Source organism: Tasmannia lanceolata, unplaced genomic scaffold (assembly GCF_043159265.1).
Source record: "Tasmannia lanceolata isolate RefF3 unplaced genomic scaffold, GAP_Taslan_0.1 ptg000012l, whole genome shotgun sequence".
Taxonomy (NCBI): Eukaryota; Viridiplantae; Streptophyta; class Magnoliopsida; order Canellales; family Winteraceae; genus Tasmannia; species Tasmannia lanceolata.
In genome coordinates this window covers 6,908,594-6,936,251 of record NW_027518689.1, presented here as the reverse complement: position 1 = coordinate 6,936,251, position 27,658 = coordinate 6,908,594, and the positions used below count along the sequence as shown (strand labels likewise).

Here is a 27,658-nt window from a genome sequence, read left to right as displayed (position 1 = left end):
ATCCCACAAGTTCCCTAAGCAAGTGTCAAGAAGGAGCTTGGAGTTGATTTAGCTATTGGTGACACCTCATGTACCTTTCAACTTGCATTGAAGATTTGAGGAGAAGTCACAAGAGCCAATCAGTTGAAGAAGTTCACTCACAAGCTGAAGAAGTCCAAGAAAGTGCAAGGGAGCTGATACATTCCAAGAAGACTCAATGATATTCATTTTTAGAATGTATTAGAATCCTCTTGATTTTATGTTAAATGCACTTTCAATATGTTTTCAAATGATTTTCATACCTAAATTTTTATGTCTTTGGAAATCATCAAAACACCCAAAAATGTGTTTGAAAACCTAGGACTTAAGCCCAAAGACCATGGCCCAAAAGCCCATGATTTTTAAAGTTAAAATGGAATTTTACACAGGGCCGGTCAACCGGGGTGTACCGAGAGACCGCGGCAAACTTGCTGGAATTCCAGCACTTGCGGAAAAATAGCGGGCCGGTCGATCGGGTTAGGCCGGGCGACCGCGGAATGAGTTCTTTTGAAACAGAACTATTCCAGCACGGTTTGGGCCGGACGACCGCCATGGGTCGGTCGACCGTGATAGGTTTTTGAGCCGAATTTTTGAGCAAACAAGTTGACCTCACCGGACGACCGCCATGGGCTGGTCGACCGCGGCGGTAAGAAATTTGAAATAAAAAGGGCGCCCGATAGGGGCGAGCAACCGCGGTGACTCGGTCGACCACGACGGTCGGGCAAACTAGCCGTTGGGGCTTGCGCATGTTGACTTTTTCAACCCCGTTTTTTACAGTTTTACCCCCAAACGGTTATATTTTCAAATACACTATATATACATTATTAAAACTTATCTAAACAAGCTTTTGAACATTTGAAAAAGATCAAATCCCATTTTCTTTGAGCCAAAACCTTTTTATCAAAAGCTAAATCTCTTGGATCTTGCATTTGCACATTTTGTCAAGAAGTACTCCATAGGCTTTACATTTTATTCTTCCTTTGAGTGTTTATGAGCTACAAAAGTTTGTAATCCGCCTATCTAAGAGGCATTGAGACTTTTTCTCTAGATACTATTTCAATGTTGTATTTATTGTATCTAGATCCAATGTACTTAAACGATATATCATTTCATTTTTGAGCTTAGATACTTATTTTTATACATGATTTAATAGAATGTATCTTTGCTCATTGTGCTTTCATGATCACATCATACTCATTCTTAGTCTATGAAAAAAACTAGAATACATCTCTATAGACTATACTTTGTGCTTTAATGAATATCATTCTAGAATATGTTGTCTAAGTGCACACACTTTGTCTTATACCTTCTTGTACTTAGTATTCATCCATAGAGAAAAATCCACAATAGAAAATTCATTGTGAAAATCAACCACTCTATTGCCCATGAGTTCAACTTGATTTATCAAGTTCATTTCCTCCATATTTGAACTCTATCTGGGACAAATTTAGCATTTGCTAGATCTTAGAATATTCAACGTGGTTTGAATATAATTTCTAGCAAGATTAATAAGTTAAAAACCATGTCTAAGGAAATCTACTCAAATCATTTCTTAGACATCTCTTGTGCCCTAGGTGAGTAAACATGTCTATTACTATGCACCTAATAAGTTAAAAACCATGTCTATTACTATGCACCTAGTTGCAAATTCTCAAAGTAGAAGACTCTTTTTGTGAATAAAGCAAAGTAGGAAACTTAATTGCAAAAAAACCCAACAAGTAAATGGGTTTCCATTAGTATTTCACAATACGGATGCAGGTCAAAATATGGTCAAAGAAAATCCTAGTAAACTTCGCATGACGCGGTTGCGCACTCGGTTGACATGTGAGAGTTTATATAATGTGCAGTCTCTCTACAGATCAGAGGGTTAGGAGGATCATCTATGGAAATCCTAGTAAACTTCGCATGACGCGGTTGCGCACTCGGTTGACTTGTGAGAGTTTATATAATGTGCAGTCTCTCTACAGATCGGAGGGTTAGGAGGATCATCTATGGAAATGATTTTCAGGAGATACAGCCTACTTAGCTTGTGGCCCAACAAAGGAACGGTTTGGATCATCTTATGAAATTAGCCCCAGATACTTTTTGAAAAATACTGCACTGCGCGCACACCATGTAAAATCTCTCCGTTTTGAAAGTGTATCAGTGGAAGCTTGTATAAGCTTGTATATTTTCAAAATGTACTGTATGATTGACACCATAGGATGATCCAACCGTCCATTTGATGGGCCACAGTGTAAATAGGTTGTGCCCCAAAAATCATTACCACAAGATTACTCCAACCCTCCGATCTGTTCCTCTATAGATCGGAGGGTCAGGATCATCATTTCAAAATGATTTTCAAGCACAACTTATTTAGTTTGTGGCCCATCAAATGGACGGTTTGGATAATCCTATGGTGTACCGTCCGCTACTTTTTGACAAAATACTGGACTGTATGTGCTTACACCATATAAAAACTCGTATATATAGTGGTACCCTGCGGCTAACACGTGCGTATTGTAGCCCTACGTGGTATAAAACTAACCAAAACCTGCAAGAAGAAAAAAAAAAGCGAGGATAAAACCCAACACCGTCTAACGAAAAACGAAGAAATGCACCTCTTACCTTCTCCCCCTCTCCAAAACCCTAACCCTCCTTCAATTTTCGCACGAAAATGCTTCCTCAGAACTCCCTTTTTCCCTCCCAATTCATCTCGCTTATCTTTCACCATTCCCAAAAAATCCACCGTGAAATCTCGCCGTTCAGAATACTTCGAACAGCCCAAATTTACCAAACCCTCTGAGGATTCATTACCCGGAGGTAATTATTTTCATCTCTTTTTCAATTTCTTTGATCCCTTCTTCTTCTTCTTATTTTTACTGTTTATGAATCTTATTGGGGTTTTAGGTTTAGGGTTTTGGTTTGATTTCTTTGGATGCTTTTGTAGCTTTGCCTCCAAGGCTTTATGTGGGTCACTCCATATATAAAGGGAAAGCTGCTCTTACAATAGAACCCAAAGCGCCTGAATTCGTTCCTTTAGATGTACGTTGACGCTCTTTCATACTCCTCATTGTAAGAACTTGCTCCTGATTTCACGCCTCTGCGAAGCTCGGAATTATTTATTCCGAATGTTTCGTTACTCGGGTTTTTTTTTTCCTTTTTTTTAGGGTTTATCTACTGATGGTTTACTTTGTTTATGCAGTCGGGGGCATATAAGGTTTCAAAGGAGGGTTTTGTTTTCCTACAGTTCGCCCCAGCGGTGGGTACACGGCAATATGATTGGAACAGAAAGCAGGTGAGAGAATCTTGTAATGGGGGTGTTGGACACTTTAAAATATTGGGTGTTCTGTTAAATCATGTGATTTTGAAGAAGAGATTTTAACTGACATTTGTTTATCTTTGCTGTGTGATATTGGACTATAGATGTTTACTCATGGGTAGTAGCAAAATACTGTTTAAGCTTTAGGTCTGAGTTAGAGATGCATTGTTAATTGAGCAAAACAGTTTGTTAATGACCAAATTAATCTCAAAATAACTTCCAGTTCAATTGTTTAACATGAATAGTGTATAAATTGTTGACTAGAATGGTGCTTATGTCAATTTAAGAAAACAAAAATTCTGTTTTTTTACTTTCAGCTTGCATGAAAATCTTGGGACTTTGATAATTTTCTCGGGGCTTGAGCGTACACTTTGGTTGAAGTTGAACTGAGAGGCCTCTTACCCATATGATCGCAATCCTCTAAGGAGATATGTTTGATTATGTAATATGAATTTAAATCGAGTACCAAACATGTAAGAGCATTCAATTATGTAGTTAAATGTGAGAAATATGAAGTCAAATTATTTGCTGTCTACATTTCACTAACAATCACCAACTTGCCTTGAAATTGAATGGTAATATGGCCATACTAGCACTTTCAAGTACACAACTAATATATTTTTTTTGAATGGCAAGAATTTTTTTATTAAAGAGTGAAAAGGAGCAATGTTCTGAAAATCGGAATCGTATCGTAAATCGTAAGAGGGGTCGAATCGTATCGAATCGTAAATCGAATCGTAAATCGTAAGATTTTTCAGATTTATATATAAAAATCAGAAAAAAATAATAAAAAATAGGAAAAATTATAAATAAGAATAAAAAGAGTAATTATCAATTTTCCATTCAAAACCATTAAAATAAATAACATGAAATGCTTGATAACCACTTAACCGATTGTCATGATTAAAATTAATTAACCATTCATTACCAAAATGGCAAAATCCATTCATTCTCTCTATAACGATCTCAAAAAGATAAAAAAAACTTAAAGTCTCACATATGAACCACAAAACAAAACATGAAACATATCATGATTGTATAAAATATAGATCATGGATGTCGTCGATCCCATTCACATCCTCATCATTATCTTCGTCATCGGCATCGGTAGTTCTTCCCTCAATATTAAAACCCACATCTCCATCATCTGTGTCGGAAGCAGAACCAAATTCTTCTTCATCTTGCAATTGGCGCTTGTCCTTCCTTTTGTTGAGGTTTCTAATGCCTGTTACATTTACAAGAATGAATATCAATAAATCATGTCTTTAACTCTTTATTACTAAGAAAAGAAATTACAAATAACTTACATCTTTTCTTTTGTTGAGGCGCATGGCTGGAGCCGGCGCCCGTCTCATCTCCTGTAGCTTCTTCCACAAAACATTCACCCATATCCAACCAAGTCGTGTCTTCTGGAAGCACAGGTCCATCCTTTTCCGTTATCCACTCATCGTCCGAGTCCATGTCAGATAACGAAATAGGATCAAATCCTTTGTTGCCCTTCCTCTTTGAATTGCGAACTCGAAGTTGAAGATTGTATTTGACAAAAACAAGTGCATTCATCCTCTTTTGTTCGAGTCGGTTTCTTCTTTTTGAATGTATCTAAAATAAAAAAAGTTAATAATAAAAATTAAAGGGATACAAATAAAAAGATACGAATAAAAAAAGTAGACTTACTAACATTTACCTGCTCAAATGTGCTCCAGTTGAGCTCGCAACCGCTAGCACTACACGTCAGGCTTTCAATTCGAATTGCAAATTTTTGCAACTCGGGACATTCATCTCCAAAGGCGTCCCACCATAAACCTATTTTTCCAAAAAATAATTATGATAATTTCTAAATACATAAGATAAGAATTCAATTAAAAATTTTTAGTTAAAGAATTTACTTGGTAACTGTTCTTTCCTCATTAACTTTGCCATTTCCCGCCCAAAGAGACCCTCTACTTTCTTGACCTTATCAATTTGGTTACCAATTAACACCCTCTCTTTTGAACTTGGAACCATTCTTTCTAAGCAATCCAATAGCCCCACCTTAATTTCAATGTCCACGTCATTTGAAGTCTCATACTGAAACCGCGGATTTAAAAAATAACCCGCTGCGTGCAAGGGCCTATGAAGTTGCCTGTCCCAACGTTCATCAATGATATTCCAAATTTGCTCATATTTCTTCTTTATGTTGCCCAAATTCTTTGCAATGGCTTCTTTAGCTCGGTCCATAGCCTCATAAATGTACCCCATGGCAGGCCTCTCATCTGAATCTACTAAGCGTAGGACTTTCACCAATGGGGATGTGCATTTCAAACAATAATACACACTGGGCCAAAATGTGGAATCGCCTAACATAATTCCGCATATCTTGCTCCCATCGGCTTTTTTGGAATATGGGCTTTTTTGCCAATCATCCGAGGCAAACATCTACATCAAGCCCGCCTTTCTCTCTCTTAGACTCTTCAATGTCAGGAAACACGTTGCAAAACGTGTCACAGCTGGCCTTGTCAATTCCCCTTTCGTATGCTTACGCATTAGATGCAAAACCCAACTATGATTGTAAATGTATACTGTGATCATCCTGGACTTTGCGATGGTCTCTGCATGGGTTGGTAATTTTCCAATGTCTTCAAGCATCAAATCTATGCAATGAGTGGCACAAGGAGACCAAAATAATTTTTTCCTCTTCTCCATTAACAACTCCCCTGCTCTCACATATGCAGCAGCACTATCCGTGATAACTTGGACTACATTTTCCTCTACCACTTCTTCCACAACCGAATCAAGTAGAGCAAACAAGTTATCTGCATTTTTTGAGATATCAGAGGTATCTACTGATCTCAAAAAAACTATCCCCTTTGGACTATTAACCAAGAAATTAGTAATGGATCTATTCACCCCATCTGTCCAACCATTTGACATAAGCGTGCAACCCGTCTTCTTCCATTCTTTCTTATATTCATCCATCATAGACTCTATGTTCTCTACTTCTCTTTTAAGGAATGTATTCCTCATCTCATGGTAACTTGGGACTTTTAATCCATGTCCAAAATGGGTTATGGATTCAACCATGGCGTCAAAAAAGGGCATTTAACAAGGTTGAGAGACAATGCATTCGAGTAAAAGAACCTTGCTATGTTTTGGCAAACTTTATCCCTATCCCCCTTTTTCCAAATTTGATTGATAGTTGCTTGCTTGCCGGTTTTTTTGTCCCCCCTCACCACAAAATCATCCATTTTCCTCTTCCCTCTAGCAACACGTGCATTCTCTATTTCCTCTCTATCTTGATAATAGAAGTCCGGCCGCCCCACATCATACTTTGCATCATCTCTTTTCTCCTTCTCTTCTTCATTTTCCTTCAATAGTAACTTAAATTTATCAACAACGTCATCCGGATTTTGTGTACAAGCAGCTACATTATGTTTTGTACGTCCCAAATGATGCTTCATTCTAAATACACCTCCAGAATACTCTTTCCCACAATAATTACATCGTAATCTTGTCTTGTTATTGGGAACAGCCGTCGTACAATGCTCCCATGTCACATCGACTTCTCTAGCCTTAACCATCTTTCTTTATACTACACTTCAAACTTCTCAAAGAAATACAAACTTGTAAATCCAATGCCTGAAATAAAAATAGATGACAAAAGGAAAAATAGCCTTATAGTCCCACATTAAACCAATCCAACAGGTAACAGCAACACATTAAAGCGATCAAATAGCCCCAGTGCAATCCAATACTGAAGATTTTGAACTCAAAATTAAGGGCTCTGACGCTCTGTTTGTTTTGGATTTTAAGAACTGATTGGAGTCCTATCGGTTCTCAAAATCCAAAAGAAACAGAGCCTAATCAGTTTTGGACTCTAAATCAGTTCTCAAAATCCAAAAGAAACAAATTTGACCAACAAAATACAATCAAATTTAAGGCTCTGTTTCTGTTGGATTTTGTGAACAAATTGTGAGTCCATAACATGTTATTTGACCCAAATTTAAACATTAATTTGGCTATAATAATCAGTTTAGGACTCGAAATCAATCAACATCCAAAACAAACAGAGCCTAAGGCTAATTGTTACAAAAAATTATAATTTTGATCTCAAAATTAATGGTATGTTTGTTTTGGATTTTGAAAACAGATTGAGAGTCCATAACAGATTATTTGGCCCAAAATTAAACGTAAATTTGGGTCTGATAATCAGTTTTGGACTCCAAATTAGTTCTCAAAATCTAAAAAAAAAGAAACAGAGGGTCAGCCAGCCCTCTTCGTTTTTGGATTTTAAGAGCTGATTGGAGTCCAATCGGTTCTCAAAATCCAAAACAAAAGGTGCAAAAATGAAAAAGAAAGGAAGAGAAAAAGCAGAAATGAGGAGCAGAGGAGAGAAAAAAAAAAAAAAACAACGTACCTGGTCTTCTTCTCCTTCTCCTTCTCCTTCTCCTTCGGTGGTGGAGGACCGTACGGTGGAGGAGGAGGACCGTACGGTGGAGGAGGAGGAAAGTACGGTGGAGGACCGTACAGTGGAGGACCGTACGGTGGAGGAGGAGGACCGTACGGTGGAGGCGTAGAGAAAGAGGTTTTCTGCAAAACCCTCGTCGAGAGAAAGAGGGTTTCTGTGGCTGGAGAAAGAGTGAGAAATAAACATAAATATGGGTTTTTAAGTTGCTGTGGCTGTGGGGCCCATTTTTTTTTTCAAAAAATACACGTTTAAATTGAATCGCACGATTCACGATCGAATCGTACGATTCAAGCTAAAACCGATTCAAATGCCCGATTCAAATCGTTTTGCATACGATTCGATTTGAATCGGACGATTTGAATCGCAAATCGTACGATTTTAATAACATTGAAAAGGAGGACCTTGCGGCCGAGATGGTCAAAATATAATGAGAACAAGAACAAAAACCTACAACACAAGACAAAAATATCTAGGAAACAAAAAATCTCCAAAGATGCCCCCCCTAATACTCGCCTCAGCTAATCTTTTTGCCTCACTATTGGCTGATCTCCTGATATGCTGAAAACACATCGGAAAATCCGCCACTATATCTTGAATCTCGCTGATCGTGTGTGCAAATATCCATCGGAAAAGATGACTATTGTCCATCTACATGATAACTTTAAGCGAATCTCACTCCACCATCAGCCTAGCAGGGATGCTACTAATATATCCCAATTACCCTATAAGTTAATTGGAATATGACTTTCTAAGGGTACTTCTGATATACTTGCACTGAAAGTCAATTTTACAACTCATCCATTGCTACAATATAAGAGTGTCGCCAATAGATTCAGACAATTCCTTTATCTGGATGTGATATTCACATCTCATTATTATCTTTTCGTGTAATGCCATTTTGTGAGTCTCATGTGGTTTTATCAAGGTATACCAATGGGACCAACACTAGGAAGAAAAATGGGATTACGTGCCCATATAAAACCTCTAAACCAAGATAGTCTCATCCCAGCAAATAGCACATTGGCTATAATTTCTATGGGATGATGTGTAATCCATTGCTCAACAAGGAATCGGGTTTAGAGATTTTTTAACTTGAAGTCTCCTTTTCGTTTTATGGCATTTTTCTATTTATGTATAGTGAAGGGAGCAATCCTCACACTAACCGTGAGCTATACCTATGTATTCATTTTACTTCCTATAAATTCCTTATGAAAACAGAAGATTTCCCTTTTAAGACTTTATGCCACAAATCAGGTCGCTAAAAACTCATATACCAAGATCGGTAAATGTTTCCATTATATATATATATATATGAGGAAAGTGTCTCTAGTCTCTCCCCTAGATAAGCTTATCTACTCCTCCCTTTAAAAAAACACAGTGGGCCCACGTTGTTTGGATGATCCAAAGCATTCATTTGATAGGTCCTAACATAGATAGGGTGTGCCCAAAAAATCAGCACCAAAGGGTCATCCTAGAACTTCATTTTGTGGGGCACACCGTGTCCAAAATGGACGCATATAAACGTCGACGTTTATATGTGTCCATTCTGGGTACCACAAGGCACCACAAAACGAAGTTCTAGGATGATCCTTTGGTGCTGATTTTTTGGGCACACCCTATCTATGTTAGGACCTATCAAATGAATGCTTTGGATCATCCAAACAGCGTGGGCCCACTGTGTTTTTTTAAAGGGAGGAGTAGATAAGCTTATCTAGGGGAGAGACTAGAGACACTTTCCTCTCTCTCTCTTTCTATATATATATATATATATATATATATATATATTCTATGGTAAAAGGATTTAGAGGATCAGAATCAGTATTCTATATTGTCATAAGATGAATCAAGAAGGGGAACCAACGTTGAAGACAAATCATATTCAAGATGGAGAAGAGAAGTATCCATGCAAGTCAAGCCAAAAGAGGAAGACCGGAAAAACAAGCAATGATCAAAGAAGATAAAGATATTATCATTCAATCTATCGGACATAAAATAATACTACTTTAGATTATATGGAGATCAAATTAAAATGTGGTTTACAAGCGTTTTTCAAAATGGTTTCATAGGTGATTCGTTAAAGTTCTTCAAAACCTCCTTAAAGCCCATTCAGTCTTTTCAAGTTAAAACGTTTTCAAGGGTTTTAAAACATCTTCAAAATATGCTAAATATGATTTGAATCTTCCCCCAAAACGTTTTTTAAAACATATCAAAATTTAAAGAAAATAGGAACAAAAAACAGAATCTGGTGAAACATAAAAGCTTGCTGCAAAAGCCTCCTAAAATGTCTATGTTTCAACAACGTATGAAATAAGCATTCTGGAACATTGCAGATGTCTTAACAAACGTCTGCATGGATTTCGTCTTCATTCACTGTGTGGCTGGTCTGACATGCGGCAGACCAACTGTGAAATGCCTTTTGCGATGGACGCTAGCAAATTCCAACTGAGTAACAAACATAGATATAATAATTTAAGTGCAAACCGATTAAAAAACACAAATATAATGATTTAGGTACATTACTTAATGTTCGCCAAGCTATCGGTATTCTTCTTTTAGAAGAGGTTCTAAATTCTTTACCAACTGAAATTCATTTTGACATTAGGAAAAATGATTATAATAAAATAATACACAATCAAATTTCTTAGCTCTCACTTGTGATTCTTCTATCTCGATATTATAGATCAATATAATATTATTTTTATTCTCTTGCTTTTTCGTATCCATTTTCATCGTTTACTTCAATAGACGTGGATGATTTTCTAGAAGAGAGGTTTCCATATCGTGGTATGCTCAAACACCCACGCCTGAAATCAAGATATATTTATTTAAACATGAAATAACTTACAAAGTATTTGATCTGTGAAAAATACCTGTGAAATTTATCTGTAATAGGAGAGCGCATCCTTTTATATGTCCACCTTTTTTCTTAGAATAACGATTTAAGGAGTCTGTGAGGTACTCATAGATGGCAGAGGCTCATGCAAAATTGCCTATTTTATGGATATCATCTACATATGTGTAGATGAATGAATATGTTTTAAACTCTAACTCCGCAAACAACAATGTACCGAAAAAGAGCAAGAAAATATGTTTTACTGTAAACTCAATCCATTATGGTTCATCTGAATCACATTTTGACTTAATTGCGTCCAAAATCTTAGAATGGGTTGGTGTAGGAGTATTAAAATTCTAACCTGGCACATCTTGCACTTCTTATTTATTTGTATGCTCTCTACTGTCATGCTTATACCCAATATCAGTGAGGCATCCATTTTTTCGAAGGGAACTTCCTTATTACCTATCCGGAATGAATTTTTTTAGGTTCGCAACAATGAACTAATGTCGTCAAAAGGGTTTTATGCATTTCAATACCTTCGAGGCTAAGAAAATGAGCAAATGGGCTAGCATTTATCATATATTTATGAACTTTCTTAAGTTTCAAGTCCTTAATGTCCTTGTAAAACCGGTAAAGAGAGCATTCATATTTAGTATATTTTCCTTGCAAAAAAGGCATTATCATAAGAACATATATACTTATCGAAAACTATAAATGAATGAATAAATGTTTTAAGGTCCATGTTAGTCACCATGATAAGTCTTTATCAAAACCTGCAGAAAAAGGCATTACAAGAGGTCAACAATGTGAAATTATGGAGGAGATGCAATTTGACTGTGACAAAGATACTAAAATAGCAATTTTACAGTGACAAGTGACAACCAGTAAAATAACAACTACTTACAATCAAAGAGAATCCATGTAAGGAATATTTGTTAGAAGCTGAGAATTCGTTTAACTTGAAAATTAAAAGACTTAGAAGTGATAAAGGTGGTGAATGTGAATCACTAGAGTTTACTGATTTTGTTAAATATCTAGGGATTATACATGAAACCAACCACTGCGCCTTACTCCCCCACCTCAAATAGGGTTGTAGAAAGGAAGAATAGAACATTAGTTGAACTTACTAATGCTTTACTCCTAAGTTCATGAGATCCTTCGAACCTATGGGGTGAAGCAATTTTAACTTCAAATTATGTTCTTAGCAGGATCCCAAATTATAAAACTAAAGTATCACCATTTGAGTTATGAAAAAGCAGAAAACCTAATGTGAGTTACTTTAGGGTATGAGGTTATTAAGCCTATGTTAGACTTCCTGATCTTAAAAGACGCAAACTGAGAAGTAGAGCCGTAGAGTGTGCTTTTATGGGATATTCTGTTATAAGTAAATCATATTTGTTTCTTGATCTAAAAAACAATGTAATAGTTGAATCAGTAGATGTTGAATTTTTTGAGGATAAATTTCCTTTTAAATCTAGACATAGTGGGGGTATCGAAACTATTGTAAATAATGGGGGTACTAAACATATATTAGAAGAAAATACTGAAAGTGAGATTGAACCAAGGCGAAGTAAGAGGGCTAGAAAAGCAAAGGAGTTTGGTCCTGACTTCTACGCCTTACCTTAGAGGGAGATCCATATTCTTTAGAGGCAAGTATTATCCTCTTCGGATGCTGATTTTTGGATAGAAGGCATCAATGATGAGATTGAGTCCCATTTCAAAAAAATGATGAGATTGAGTCATTTACAGTTTTCGGTTAGTATTTATGTTCTTATTATAATACCTTTTTTTTGCAGGGAAAATATATTAGATACGAATGCTCTCTTTACCTGTTTCATGAGGATATTAAGGACTTGAAACTTAAGAAAGTTCATAAAGATATGATAAATGCTGACACATTTGCTCATTTTCTTAACCTTGTAGGTATTTGAATGCGTAAGACCCTTTTGACGATATTAGTTCATTGTTGGGAACCTAAAAAAAAATTCTTTCCGGATAGGTAATAAGGAAGTTCCCTTCGAAAAAAGGAATGCCTCACTGATATTGGGTTTAAGCATGACAGGAGAGAGCATACAAATAAATAAGAAGTGCAAGGCTGATGTGCTAGGTTGGAATTTTAATACTCCTACTGCAACTCGATCTGAGATTTAGGACGCAATTAAGTTAAAAAGCGATTCAGATGAACCACAATGGATTGAGTTTACAATAAAACATATCTACTTGCTGTTGTTCGACATTTTGATGTTTGCGGAGTTAGAGTTTAAGACCTATTCATTCATCTACCCATATGTAGATGATATTCATAAAATAGGCAATTTTGAATGTGCCTCTTGCATCCATGGTTTTAAATTTCGACCGAAATCCGAAATTTTGGATCGAAATTGAAATTTTTCGAAATTTCGATTAAATGCCATTATTTATTAAAAAAAAAGTGTTACAAAATTTCGGTTCAGAATTTCCAAATTTCAGACCGAAATTTCGGTTTTTGGTTGGGTCTGAAACGGTTACCGAAACCAAAATTTTAAACCATGCTTGCATCTATGAGTATCTCATAGACTTCTTAAATCGTTATTCTAAGAAAAAATATGGGCATATAAATGAATGCGCTCACCTGTTAGAGGTAAATTTCACAAGTATTATTTGTAGATTATTTCATGTTTAAATAACTATGTCTTGATTTCAGGCGTGGGTGTTTGAGCATACCACGTTATGAAAACCTACTCTTCTAGAAAAGCATCCACATCTATTGAAGTGGGCGATGAAAATGGATACGAAAAAGCAAGAGAATAAAAATAATATTATATTGATTTATGATATGGGGAAATGGAATAATTATAGTTGAGAGCTAAGAAATTTGATTTTGTATTATTTTATTATAATCATTTTTTCTAATGTTAAAATGAATTTTAGTTAGTGAAGAGGTTAGAACCTCTTCTAAGAGAAGAATACCGATGGCTTGGCGAACAACAGGTAATGTATCTTAAATCATTATATTTGTGTTTTTAATCGGTTTGCACTTAAATTATTATATTTACGTTTGTTAATCAGTTGGGATTTGCTAGTGTTCATCGCAAAATGCATTTCACAGTTGGTCTGTCGCTTTTCAGACCAGCCACACAGTGAATGAAGACAAAATCCGTGCAGATGTCTTCACTAGAATGTTCCAGAATGCTTATTTCATACGCTGTTGAAACATAGACGTTTTAGCAGGCTTCTGCTCAAGCTTCTATGTTTAACCAAATTATGTTTTTTGTTCCAATTTTCTTCCAATTTTGATATGTTTCAAAACACATTTTGGGGGAAGATTTAAATCATGTTTGTCATATTTTGAAGATGTTTTGGACCCCTTGAAAATGTTTTAACTTTAAAAAACTAAATAGGCTTTAAGGAGGTTGTGAAAAACTTTAACGAATCACCTATGAAACCATTTTGAAAAATGCTTGTAAACCACATTTCAATTTGATCTCCATACAATCTAAAGTAGTATTATTTTGTGTCCGATAGATTGAATGATAATAGCTTTGTTTTCTTTGATCATTGCTTGTTTTTCCGGTCTTGCTCTTTTGGCTTGATTTGCATGGATACTTCTCTTGTCCATCTTGAATATAATTTGTCTTCAATTTTGGTTCCCCTTCTTGGTTCATCTTATGAGAATATAGAACATTGATTCTGATCCTTTAAATCCTTTTACCATAGAATATATATCATTATGTAAATGTAGTTTTCCATTTTACATTGTCTACAACTTGGACTTGTCAAATTAAGATATTTGAATGTGAGAATACATTGCTTTCAAAATTATGTATATGAATCAAGAGGAGGTTCTTCTCAATGACCAATTGATGTTTGACATTCTTCTCAATGCAGCTAATATATAAATAGATTGAGCATAGAAATTCAACAATGACCAATTGATGTTTGACATTCTACGGTTGTTCTTTCACCTGTCTTTTCTCCTCAGCTGAAGAGTCCTTTTGATTGCCATGATTTTAAATTTTCACCGTAACCGATAAGAAATGACCGAATGTTTCTATTTCCATCCGTACCATAATGACATCGGAACCAAAATACATATCGAAACCAAAACCGTAATTGCATTAGTGGTGTACTGTATCAGTATGTGTTACATAATTATATTTATATAACTTGGATGTGCAATATAATGTATTATATATAAATATTTATATGAATTACATACGAAATGTGGTTTCTACTGAATTATTAGACATGTGCGACAACGCATTTCACTGGGTGTTCAATTTCTTTAAACCATCACGGATGGCTATCTTGCTTATGTGATGGTTTCTAAGTATGAATTTGTGCTTATTCTAGCTTTTCTTTAAGTTTCATCTTAAAATTCTTTCATTTGCACATGTATACATTTTTGTGATTTTACAGGATTACTACTGAAATTTCCAACCAAAATCGAAATGTTTCCGTTTCTATAACGACCAAAACTGAAATTTAAATCCTTTCTTATATGAATCCCTCACAATTGAGTGCAACCCGACTATAACACCAATTATATCTTGTCTTGGCTAATGGGCCCTTGTAGTTAGATTTGAAACACCTACCCTTGTTGAAACCTCATTGGTTATCCTTGATGCAGTTCTTGTGAATTGATATGATCAGATCGGTTTTGTTTCAGAATCCTTTGCTGCAAACACTGAAGAAACTGTTGCTTATCAAAGCCTTCAACTGCACTTGCTTCTTAGGCCACTTTTGACTTCTTGCTAGCGCACCCGACTAATGCCTTTGCTTAGCGAGGAATTGTGTGAGCCATCACCTTCTCACTAATTTCCCTCCAACTTCAGTATCTTCGTCAACCATTCTCAAGGCCTGTGTGATCAATATTATACCAAACTCGAAGTCCTTATACAGGGGGTGCAACTTTGGTCGGGTTCAACCCGAAAACAATTCGGGTCGGGTTGAGTTCTGGTCATGTTCGGGTTGAGGGTTTGGGCAACCCGACCCGAGTGAAACCCAACATTTTTTATAATTTTTTTTTGTAAGCTTAATAACTCGGGTTGGAAAAAAACGGTTCCTCTGGTTGGGCCGGGTTGAACATCGTCGGGTTGGAAATTGGGTCTGGTTCGGGTTGGAAAAAAGGGTTCCTCGGGTTGGGTTGGCCTCAACTCGACCCGAGTTGGACCCCTATCCTTATAATTGGAACCTTTTCCTTTGTGATTTTTACCTTAGTATTAAAAACTTGTTGCCCTCAAGGTGTATACAACTGCTTACTTGGATTTTAAAGTAACATAATTTACTAAAATCCAAGTAAGCAGTTGTAGGATCAGACTACTTGGATTTTAGTAAATTAATTCACCACAACACCCCCCCCCCCCCCTTCCTTTTTAAAGTAACATAATTTATTAATGGAATAACAAGCGTAATACATGCTATAGGGACAAGGTGTCCCTCAAGGTGTATACAACTGCTTACTTGGATTTTGTACCAAAGATACTTCTACCCCATTTCTTCTTGTGGCGATCGTAGGATCAGACTCACTAGATTAGTTGCGCTTCTTACATATGCCGGGGTCATAAATGGGGTCATGGCTTGTGATCCATTTGAATCTATCCTCTCAAATTAGCAGTGGAATGGTCAGACTTCACAATCTTTTCAAATATTGCTTGAATCTTGTGTTCAGTTGGTTGATGTGGATCCACATCAGGAAGAGGTAGTCTTAACATTTCTAGAACATTTTTACTATCATATCGTACCGGTAGTAAGAGAGCCGCAAGAGAGAAGATGACCCATTTGGGGATCAAAACCTGCAAAAAAGATATCAAAAACCGGCTCGACCAGTAAATGCCCTAATAGAAAGTCAAGCATCATCTCCGACGCAGGCCAGAAGCTTAGGGTTTAGGTCATTTTTCAATCAAGTGGGCTCGTCTGGGGGTAACAGATTCAGAGATGGGAAAAAGTCCTTCAAGGAAAGCAATAAGAAGAAGCCTTAAGTTCTTGATCATAGTTTCAAAACTCCCCCGCGTCATCGGCAACTCGCCCGAGTCGACTCGCTTCTACCTTGGCCGCGTTCTTGTCTGAGTCCTTGTTTTTCCCTTCAATGTCAATCCAAGCTCCTTTGTCTCTCCCCACTTATGACCGCGTCATTTGAGTACTTAGCCACGTCAATCGTGTACTCTACTGTGTCGCTCCGAGTCGGCTAGGATTTGCTTTTGGCCGCGTCTTGGCTAGCCACCGCATTTTGAAACACTGATATTGATAACTTGTGGTTAAAGTTGCTTGGACTTAGATCACTGACCACACACATTCGTTGTCATCACAAATTACTTATACCAACCTCTCAAGGATACAAATGAAAGCTTGTAGTCAGCTACCTTGAAATTGTTCTGTAGTTGTGAGCATGGTTTTAAATTTCGACCGAAATTTCGGATTTCGGTGGGGACTGAAACCGAAATTTGGCGAAATTTCAAATTTCGGCCTTCTTCGAAATTTTGGTCCGAAATTTCGAGAAAATACAATTTTATTAAAAAAAGAAAAGAAATGTTACAAAATTTCTGCCAATTAAATAAGCTTTTTTAATTATTACCAAATTTCGACCGAAATTTTGAAATTCCAGGGGTCCGAAACCGGTACCGAAACCGAAATTTTAAACCATGGTTGTGAGTACAGGCCTTAACTGCTTCCATGCACAATGAATGATCAACCTTTCCTATTTGTTGATGTCGATCCTTCCACACCATTTTCCCATCGCTTAGAGAAACACCACATAGGGTTAACTCTAGGAGATCGCCCATCCACAGCTAACACACGTAAGGAGCTCTCACAAACTAATATCGATGCGAGTGGTATCTCTTATTTGCATTGGATTCGCCTCGGAAAAAATATTGTATTCCAAATCTTATTGAGGGACTTTCTATTTCTCTCGTGCAAAAATAGCCGGCTCCTCCCTCCCTCCCTCTCTCTCTTTGGTGCTAGGATATTTGTACATCTTGGTTTTTTATCTCGCAATATGGATGTATCATGGTGCTTTATTTGTGGCATTTGCCCCATAACTTGTTTATACTATGTGAAGTCTGATAATGATTAAATCATTAAAATCACCATGGACATGCTGCCTTGCATTTAATTTGCAGAACCACATGTTCTCTCTCTCTCTCAAAATTTACCTCACATAATAAATTCATTATATGGATGCCTTCAGTAGAAAAACTTGTATTTTATAGATGTCTTCATAGAAAACTTGTCATCTTGAAGTTACCGCTCACAGACTGTGTTGATAAGCTTTTCACTGCCCTAGAAGATCCTGATAGAGAATATGACTTATTTTTCTTGTAAGAAAATAGCCTCATGTACTTGAAATTTATATATATTTTTTCATTCGTTTACAATTTATTTACATTTGCTTCAGGTATTTTCACTATCAGTCTCTGAAATTGGAACTTTAATGAGCCTGGGTGCAAAGGATTCATGTGAATTTTTTCACGATCCATTTAAGGGAAAGAGGTAATTAACTTCTACGGTTTACTAACTTCGGTACTTCTTTGAATCACAAATGACTCTCTGATCTGTGGATTCTGAGTATTGCATTTTAAGGAATATCTTGGATTATGAACTTTTTATGATTCAATGAATTTTTGCATGTTTATGTTGTTTCATATTGATGTGTTCTGAATATATTACGCTTCTTTCTTCTTATTTTTAAGTAAGCTTGAAAAAAGGGCATGGGATTGTAATTCATTTCTTGAAAACCTTTTCTATCCTTGCCTGCAGTCTTCGCATTTTAGGTTCATATTAGTGGATATTTTTTTCCAGTTTTCTAGACCTTTCAGATCGGGACATTGATAACATGTAGAAAGCTCTGTGTGATGCTTCAAGAGACTTAAGCGCTCTTGCATCAGTATGGTGGAGTTACACAAGTATATTTCACCTCATGCACGACTCCATGATTTTTTTTCCTGAATGCGAATATTGCATTGAATCTTCATATCGATCTTTTTTCTTTTTAATGGATCGTGGATAGAACCATCTAGTGTATTAGGCATCTTTGCGCACTAGCATTTCACCGTCTTAAGCTTTTATAAGCCAGATCATCATTAAATTGAATGGAGATTTAATTGGACAAGAAAAAAACTCAAAAAAAAAACCCCAAACAATGCAAATAAATGGACCTCTTTTGAATCCGCCAGTTTGACAAACGCAAATACTGATTCCCTTAGTGTAGAGTTCGTTGGAAGGAGATATTACATGAAAAATTCTGAGAAAAGGCATCCTCTTAAAGCCTTGGGTAGGGATTGGGGAAAGTTCTGAAAAAGTGATTAAATGAGGGCATTTGATGTGTTTTAATCAAGGAAGCAGGATTCTTCCCTGGGAGCCTTCGATTCCCGCTTTGGCAACCTTGAGCAGGATTCTTCCCTGGGAGCCTTCGATTCCCGCTTTCGATTCCTGCTCTGGCAACCTTGGTTTTAATCCTCCCATTCGTTTTGGGCGGGTAGAAAAACACCAAATGCCCTTCAAACAACTATACAACAGTCAATAGATAAGGCTTACTGTGGAAAATTAAAAAAAGGGCGATGTTTTTTTTGTGGCCCCCCCCCTCCCCGCTGGGATTATGCGCCCCCACTTTAATTGTGGAAAGTCTGCCCACAATTCACGTAATCCTTTAAATGTGACTTGACGTCAAAAAGGTTAAAGTCTGCCCACAATTCACGTAATCATCTCCAAAAAAAAATTTGTAAAATGGCAAATATTGAATTTTTCAGATTTTCCAATGTGTTTGTTTGGAATAGGACGTTTTGCCCGGTTTCGTCCGTTACGAACGAAACATAACAAAACATATTCAAATAGGACAAAACAGAATTAAATCTTGGCCATAATATTTCGTTCTGTTTCTTTTTACCGTTTTGCAAAATGGTACAAGTCATTTTGTCCATTCTGGATGAAAAGAATCAGAATTCATGGTTAGCATTTGCATGATAATCTGCAATCATGTTCGCTTGTATGACGACATCATAGATGGATATGTTGGTGCATTAATTGATTTTATTTTGGAACTCTCTCCATCCTTTGATCTCAAGGGGTGACGATGCATTCATGGGTTTTATTAACCTTTTTATAGCGAAGGTGTATTAAGGATGTAATTGGCTGCTGGGCAAGCTCTACTCTGCCGCTTTTGTATTCTCTCTTTTTTCCTCCTATTGGAGTTTCTATACCCAAAAGGAAAAAGAAGGGAATTGAAAAACAATATCTTCTTGTATAGACCCAGGAAACTTTTCCCTTAAATGCAAATGCAAATACTAGCTATCACGCATTGAATCAGCTATAAATAGTTTCACTTAAAGTCTTTAAAATTATTATTCGTGGACACTTTTTTTTATAGAATGGACACATGTCGACACGAACACGTGTTGACACAGGATTAGACACGCCACATTTAGCAACCCAAAGCTTTATTATTATGCCCATAGCTTTTTAATGTTGCCATAAAAAATCGCTCTACTTTGCTTTGGCTGCAAGTTACCAATGACAAAGCCTCTAACTAGTTTTTCACTTTTTGGTTACAAGAGAAGTAATAACTCACCTTTTCATATCACTTGGTTGCAAGCTCTATACGAATTCCAAGATGTGGAAGCACGTGGCATCATCTCAAGGGTCATCTTTCCTCATTGTCTTGGAGCTCAATTGGCACCAAATAAGAGGCGGGTGGTTGCAAAACTTATTATCATTTCATCCTACTAAGAGGGCTTTTAGAAAGAATATAATTCCAGTTTCTCACGACTTGTTAGCGAGATTTTGTCTTCTTTCTTTGAGATTTTCCTGTTCCATTGATATTTTGATAAGAGAAGATGCAACCAGTAATGGGTGGTGGATCCCAACAATGATATTAGGTGATATTTTTAGCCTATACAAGTTACTTGGAGGTGTGGACCCACCAAGCGAAGGCTTAAATGTAGTGGATGGTGGACCCATTACTAGCCATGACCCCGTTTCTAAATTTTGGCTGTTTGCCGTGTCTGACACCCGCGTCTGTGTCGACACTCGACACTCGTATCCGTGTCCACAAATCCTAGCTTTAAACTAAATTTGATCGCCTATAATACATGTACATTTTCGTGATGATGCATCATATTTTACATTCTTGAAGGGTCTAGCTTAAAGATATGTGGCACTGTTTTTTTGGAAATTATACCTTTATTAAATCCCAACGAAAATAACAACATACTACAAGTCAATACGGCCCCAGCACAATTACAATTACTGACCCAACAATCTAAAACAGAAATACTCCACCCTTGAGACAACACCTCCACATTCGATTTTTCCAAGTCTTCTTTCCCGAGCTTGTCCGCTTTGTCATTAGCGGACTGATGCATATGCTAGAACTGAGGGCAAATGATCCTGCGACAACATACTACAAGTCAATACGGCCCCAGCACAATTACAATTACTGACCCAACAATCTAAAACAGAAATACTCCACCCTTGATACAACACCTCCACATTCGATTTTTCCAATTCTTCTTTCCCGAGCTTGTCCGCTTTGTCATTAGCGGACTGATGCATATGCTAGAACTGAGGGCAAATGATCCTGTGACAACATTCGCGAATTTTAGAAATGATACCTGATAGTTTCCAAGGACCGATCCAAAATCACTAACCCATGCCAAGACGTTGGATGAGTCTCAATCCATTATCAAAGGGGAGGTAAAGCAAAGTACACCTGCCTGAATCCCAGATTAGCCCCCCTATTCCTGCTCCTCTGTTTCTCTTAGCCATCCTGGGGGTCCAACCGGGTGAAGGACGGTTTTTGATACCTCTCGCCCAAATCACCGTCTGCCTATTCTAAATTATACCAGCCATTGAGTGTGTTGATATGTTCTCCGTTTTGTGACCTTGATTTCCTGCAAGATTCTGCCAAAGCTTTTTTCTCTTTATCCTTAAATATCCTCTCGTTCCTCTCTTGCCAGATATGCTACGTGGTTGCATAGGATACCGAACTCTGTAAGGAACAACCTATCCTTCCAAAAGAGCAGCCTCATTGCCATTTTAGAAATGCTACGTGGTTACAAACTGCCAAATTCTTGAGTACTTGGTGGCAGCCTCATTGCCACTAACCAACCTGTAAAAAGAAGCTAGCAGAAAAAGATCCTGAAATATTAGGAGACCAGGTCAAAAGAGTCGAGTCGAGTCCCATGGGTGACTCGCCTCTGTTGAAGACTCGTCCGAGTCGTCTGGCGACTCGAATGAGTCGTAATCGACTTGAAAAAATTAATACTGTTACGAGTTGAGTCGCTGGGCCTGTGCTTCCTTGTTTTGATGGTTGAAAACTTAGAAGTTGGCACTTAGAACTTAATTATTTTTATGCATGCAAGTTACATGCATATAGTTATTTATATTTTTGGCTTAGTGCTTTATCTATGTGCTATTGGGTTATATTTTTTACATACTTCATCTTCTGATATATAATTATATATTTTTTTTCAACTAAATTTCTGTTCTTTTCAAAAACTCTTATGAGTCACGAGTCATAAAATTAAGAAATCGAGTCACGACAACAATAGGAAGGAGAACAATATTGGGACCCAAGAAGAGAATAAGTTAACAATATTGGGACAAAAAAAAGTTTGGAAATAGGTTTCTCCTTGATGATCCAATCTACCATCCCATCCCCATTCCTATCCATGTAGTCACATACTGTCGCCTCTCTATCGGTTACTAGCTGGTAAAGATCCGGGAATGCATGGCACAAACTGTACTCTCCTAGCCAGAGATTACCCAGTTTTGAGTCCCCACGCCCCTACCCACTGTTGCTCTGTTTTTTGGCTTTCTCACTTTTTCATCTACATTTTATTTAATTGAGTTGATAGTGACTAGTCATGCAGGACATACTTAGTTATGTTTTATTTCATATTTGAACAGTCCCATAAGTAGGTGATTGTTTTTTACTCGCTCCATTTTGCTTAATGAGCATGGGAGCCTGGGCCTTAATGCCATGTATTAGTAGTATTATTATACATGTAGTATTATTGATTTTAAAAGAGAAATGGCAGAAAGTAAAATTAAGAATTGCATATTAATATTCTTAAAAAATAACAGCTACCATTATTAATACTTTCCTTTATTTACCATAAAAAAGACTTTATTTTGTTTCATGTGTTTTGAGTCCATTATTCGTATGGGTGTCCATCAGCACATGATTTATGAAACTACTCTGGTAATTGTGTCATGTCTTGCAGTGAAGAAGGCAAGATCAGGAAGATTTTGAAGGCAGAGCCCCTTCCAGATGGTACAGGGCACTTCTTTAACCTTAGTAAGTGTCTCTTCTCTAAACTTGTATGATCACAATAGGCAGATATTACCACTACTCAATTCAACTCAACTCAACTCAACTAAGCCTTTTTCCCAAACTAGTTGGGGTCAGCTAATGAATCCTTTAGAAAAGGTGAAAGGATCTACCCGGCTCAAATTGACTAAGTCTAATCCTGACACTAGTTGGGTTCGTCTACGTGGATCAAATTGGCTCAAATTGACTAAGGCAGATATTACCATTAAAAAAAACAATAGGCAGATATTGACTTGTTCTTTTTCATTATTCTGAATGTATTTCAAATATAATGTATTGTACTTGGTTTATTACTATGATTTGGCTGACACTTCGAATTTATTGCCGACTCACGTGTCCTGCCGTGTCCCACACGACACGCGTGTCCAGACGTGTCGACACTCCTTTGAGCACTTTTACTTGTATTGCTGGAAGTGTTAGACTTAATTTGGGTATGTGGACATGTTTTTGTACGCCATCAAGTGTGACATTTTGTTTTTTTATTGAATATTGTGTTTACCTCATTTAGACAACCCGTATCCATGTCGAAACTGGACACACGAATCCATATCCACAAAACATGATTACATATAATTTCTATTTAGCCGTGTCCCCGTTTCTAAAGTTTGGGGGTTTGCCGTGTCCGTGTCCACACGCAACACTCGTGTTTGTGTCCACAAATCATAAGTTTATTAGTACTATATTGGCTAGCACTTGGTTTATTAGTACTATATTGGCTAATGATTTTGTCACAATCTTTATTGGCGAAATTGCCCCTTATTTGCCTCTAACAATTGTTGAGAGTGAAATGTACAACTCAACTCAGCTTGCAGTATACATTTTATCATCTCATCATTACTAAATGCCTTAAAAAGCGAGTACTTGTGCAAAAAGGATTTGACTCGGGCAAGTCAAACTTTTCCGCAGTCAAATTTTCATTAACTTGAGTTTGTGATTGATCATTGACTTGGTAGAGCAAGACTCGGACTGGAATGAAAACTTGGCCAAGGTAAAAGGGAGTTGTCTTGGGTGAGTCGATGATACTTGCAGAGCTTTTTACCAGTGTTAAAAGCATGTAGAATCTCCCTTTTGTGTCTTCTTTGTAAGCCTCGAAATCTTGTAGGCATTGGATTGCCAATTGAGCTTCCACTGAAATCAAGTGTAATAAAAACTTCCTAGGGCTTCTTCAACAAAGGGCTAACACTTTCTCTGATTCCATATTAGGTTTTGAAACTTTATTCCCCAAACTTCCTCTTTCACCCCCAAGTGTTTTCGTCTTCTAAATAGTTGCCATTGTAATAGCTTCACTATTGATGAAATCATCTTTTTACATCAGGGCTCATTGAAATAAAATCTATGTTTTTTTTATCTATCAACTCTCACAAAATCTCACAACATGGTGATGGGAAAAAAAAATCTGATGATGTTATGTGATTTCAGGTGATTATGTCTGGATAACTGTAGTAGATAAATATTGATTCGTTTTTATTGTTTATATATGCATAACAGTGGCAGCCAACGAATTTTTCAGCTATTGGTATTTAGTAACCTGCCCAAACATATATTCAAAAGATATACTCCAAGCACAGCAATGTGTAATCTGTGGATAATTTTAACTGAAATTTAAAATGCCCCAGTCCATAGGCTGAGGAAAACCATTGGTTGACATCTTTGACGGTTTCTTTTCGTGTTTCCACTATATATTTGTCCTTTGCTTATACTACATGCTGGGTTGGTGCTTAGGGAGAGGGAGTGAGTGGACATTCCATTTTAATTTTTTAAATCATGTCGGGACATGCTTTCCTGAGTGTGTATAAGTTGGTGGGCCACAGAGATTGAGTATCAGAGCTTGCTATACTTTAAAGAGTTGGGAAGAAAGTGGTTTGAGTGTGTGTATTTAGGAACAAACCTCAAGCAAGAAGAATATGGTGGCCTTTTTGCCCATCTGAACCCAATAGTGAAGTTGTACTTCTATTCTCCTTTCTATGGAGGCCTGATCCACCGTGTTTGCTTGTGTTTGCGTTGCTTCCAATCCCCTTTTAAGTCGCATTTTGTTGGACAATGGTGGCCGGTAGGCAACCTAAACACAGACAACATTCTGAAGAATTTTAGGGTTCTTACCATAGGTCTTATGGAGGAAGCAGAAGAGCCCATGGATAGTTCTTGTATTCATTGTGGGGTGGTGTGCAAGATTTTAGGTGGCTATTCAAAATGTTTTGGTATTTATCATATGTGTTTTTGAGTTTAGTCATCGATCTATTCTTAGTTGAGATGGTCTAAGTTCTGTCGGCTGGATCTCAGTTGCATAGAAAGGTTAAGATAAAAACTACAAGGGACAGGGCTGATGTCCACCACCAAATTATTTGGATTTATGGTGTATACATTAGACATTTAAGCTCTTCTTGCATGCTAATACAAATGCTTGCATCAAGTGTCAAGTGGAATTACTTGGCGGCTGAAAGTTCTAAAGGTTGCAGTGGATACTTGAGTTTTGCTCTAACCTGTGGGCTTTCTTTTTGCATTTGTCAAAGGTGTTCAAAATAGGCTTCTGAATGTGGATGAAAGCATTTATATTCCAATTACCAAAGGAGAGTTCGCAGTTCTCATATCAGCTTTCAATGTAAGTCACTTTTCCTTATTAAAACCTGCTCCCAGTAAGTTTCTGCTTCTTCGTTTAGGGGAGCGATTGCACTTAAAATTCTTCCATTTCAATAATTTTCATGGAGAAATAATTTCTGTTTGGTCAATTTAGTTGGTTTTATGATGGATAACTTGTATGGTCTCCACCCAATTTTTCAAAGAAAAACAAGGGTGGGCACAAGTATTAGGTGGGAACCACTTGTGCGAAATGTACTATTTATTTGTTGGTCGCAACCGCAGACAGGCCAATGCCACAAAAGTCTTCCACATTAGACAGTTCTAACTCTTCCCCCCCCCCCCTGAAATCATGTATTGTAAAATTGACGGTTGGGAAAGTTAAAAAAAGTGCAAAATTCTCCACAAATTTGGGGTTAGGATTATCTGATGCAGGAGATTTTCGGTATGTGGCCCATCCATCGTAGGGCGGCGAAGCAGATGACTGTTTTGGTCTACCAAACCAGCGGGCTTCACTATTTTGCTGCTGGTATTTTTCCTCGGAAAAGTACATTTGGATAACTTCAACTTGTCTTTATTATGTATTTGCAGATCTTTATTCTGTATTATAACATCTAGCTTTATATTGCATTGGGTCTGTGCAGTTCATCTTGCCATACCTTCTGGGTTGGCATGCTTTTGCAAACTCCATGAAGCCAGATGATCCCATCCGTTCAAACAGTGCAAACTCACGATCGGGCGCCGAGTTGGAATGGAGAAGGTAGTATTTCTTGTGCTTCAATGGAAGGTTGAGAGGGAAGGAAGAAAGGAAGAAAATATAGCAGCAGGTGATGGGAATCCTATTCATTTATGGATTCAATTGTATCTCTTTTAAAACTCATCTACCTTTGAAGCAAACCCATCTCAAAGAATTTTGGCAGATTTGAAGCTTGAGAAAGACGGTTGAATAGCTTCTGTAATGACGTTTTTGGTGTTTATTGGATTTCAATAGTTTATGTTGAATCAAATTTCCCAATGAAATCTTAGGTATGTGAAAAAAGAAAAGCTAGAACTGGGCAATGAATGATCTTTCTAGGATTGCACGATTTGGTGTGATTGTTGTGCTTTAGAAGATCCAAAGCAATGCCGATCAAGTGAACAATTCAGCGTTTTCTTGCACATCTTTCAGTAGGTTGTGTCGATGGTTCTTTGGGACTATGCTCTCTCTATTTTTAGGGAAAGGGAAGTGATATATTGCCCCCCTTTTTGACTTGGGACAGCCAACTTGATGTACTTTCAACGGGCCTGACTACTACGTACACTGGAGTTGGCTGTCCCATGTAAAGAAAAGGGACGAATTTATCATTTCCCTTCCTTTTTCCAAATGGGTCTTTACCAACCCTTGTTCTTGCAACAACTTATCAAAGAATTTCTATCCCTCCAGCGAGGGGTGCAACTCGGGCGGGCTCAACCCGATCCCGGCGGGTTCAACCCGGAAAAAACTCAGGTTGGTTTGAGTTCAAGTCGGATTAGGGTTGGGTTTTCTCAACCCAGGTTGAGTTCGGGTTGGGTTCGGATCGGGTTGAACCTCGTCGGGTTGGAACTCGGGTTGGGCTCGGGTTAAGTAAATGGTTACTCGGGTTGGGTTTGGGTTGGGGTTAAGTAAATGGTTGCTCAGGTTGGGTTCAGGTTGGCCTCAACCCGAACCCGACCCGCCCGAGTTTCACCCCTACCTCCAGCGGACTATTTGCCGACAGGCCTGTGAGACGCTGGTTTCTTTTCTCCAATGAAATAAAGAGTGAAATTCAATATAGAAAGCCTTTGAAAATTGTTAATAATTGGTAATCTCACATTATTTTCAGAATATGCTTCAATTGATGGATTTCTGGTCTTTTCATAGACCTACCAGTGCCTTTCCAAGTGGAATTGCACCACTTGATCACACCTGATTAATGCAGGCTGAGTCTGATCATGAATCTACGATCCAGATTGCATCCAAATCATGCTCGTATGCAAGTTGCTCCCAACATTTGGTATGCCTTTGGTCTCGATCTTGTGGTCCAGATCTCACTCATTCAGGTCTCGATCAATTGTACGCTTCTAGTCACATTCTTGAGGCCCAGATCGCACTCATTCGTGATCAGCCTCATCTAACAACAACGAGATCTCATATGATTAGACCAAATATTCATAATCAAC

General features: G+C 37.4%; 1 protein-coding gene across 2 annotated transcripts; it reads left to right on the top strand.

Annotated features, from left to right (window-relative positions):
• The first annotated feature begins 2,549 nt into the window (after positions 1-2,549).
• Positions 2,550-26,487, top strand: LOC143887599 (single-stranded DNA-binding protein WHY1, chloroplastic-like). Of its 2 annotated transcripts, XM_077391699.1 has the most exons (8): positions 2,550-2,820; positions 2,948-3,042; positions 3,203-3,295; positions 17,975-18,069; positions 22,800-22,873; positions 25,417-25,505; positions 25,948-26,009; positions 26,125-26,487. In XM_077391699.1, the coding sequence occupies exons 1-8, from the start codon at positions 2,613-2,615 to the stop codon at positions 26,171-26,173; spliced, it is 765 nt and encodes a 254-aa protein (XP_077247814.1). In that variant the 5' UTR covers positions 2,550-2,612; the 3' UTR covers positions 26,174-26,487. The 2 variants fall into 2 exon arrangements, with proteins under 2 accessions (XP_077247814.1, XP_077247813.1); XM_077391698.1 differs by lacking the exon at positions 25,948-26,009.
• Positions 26,488-27,658: the final 1,171 nt, after the last annotated feature.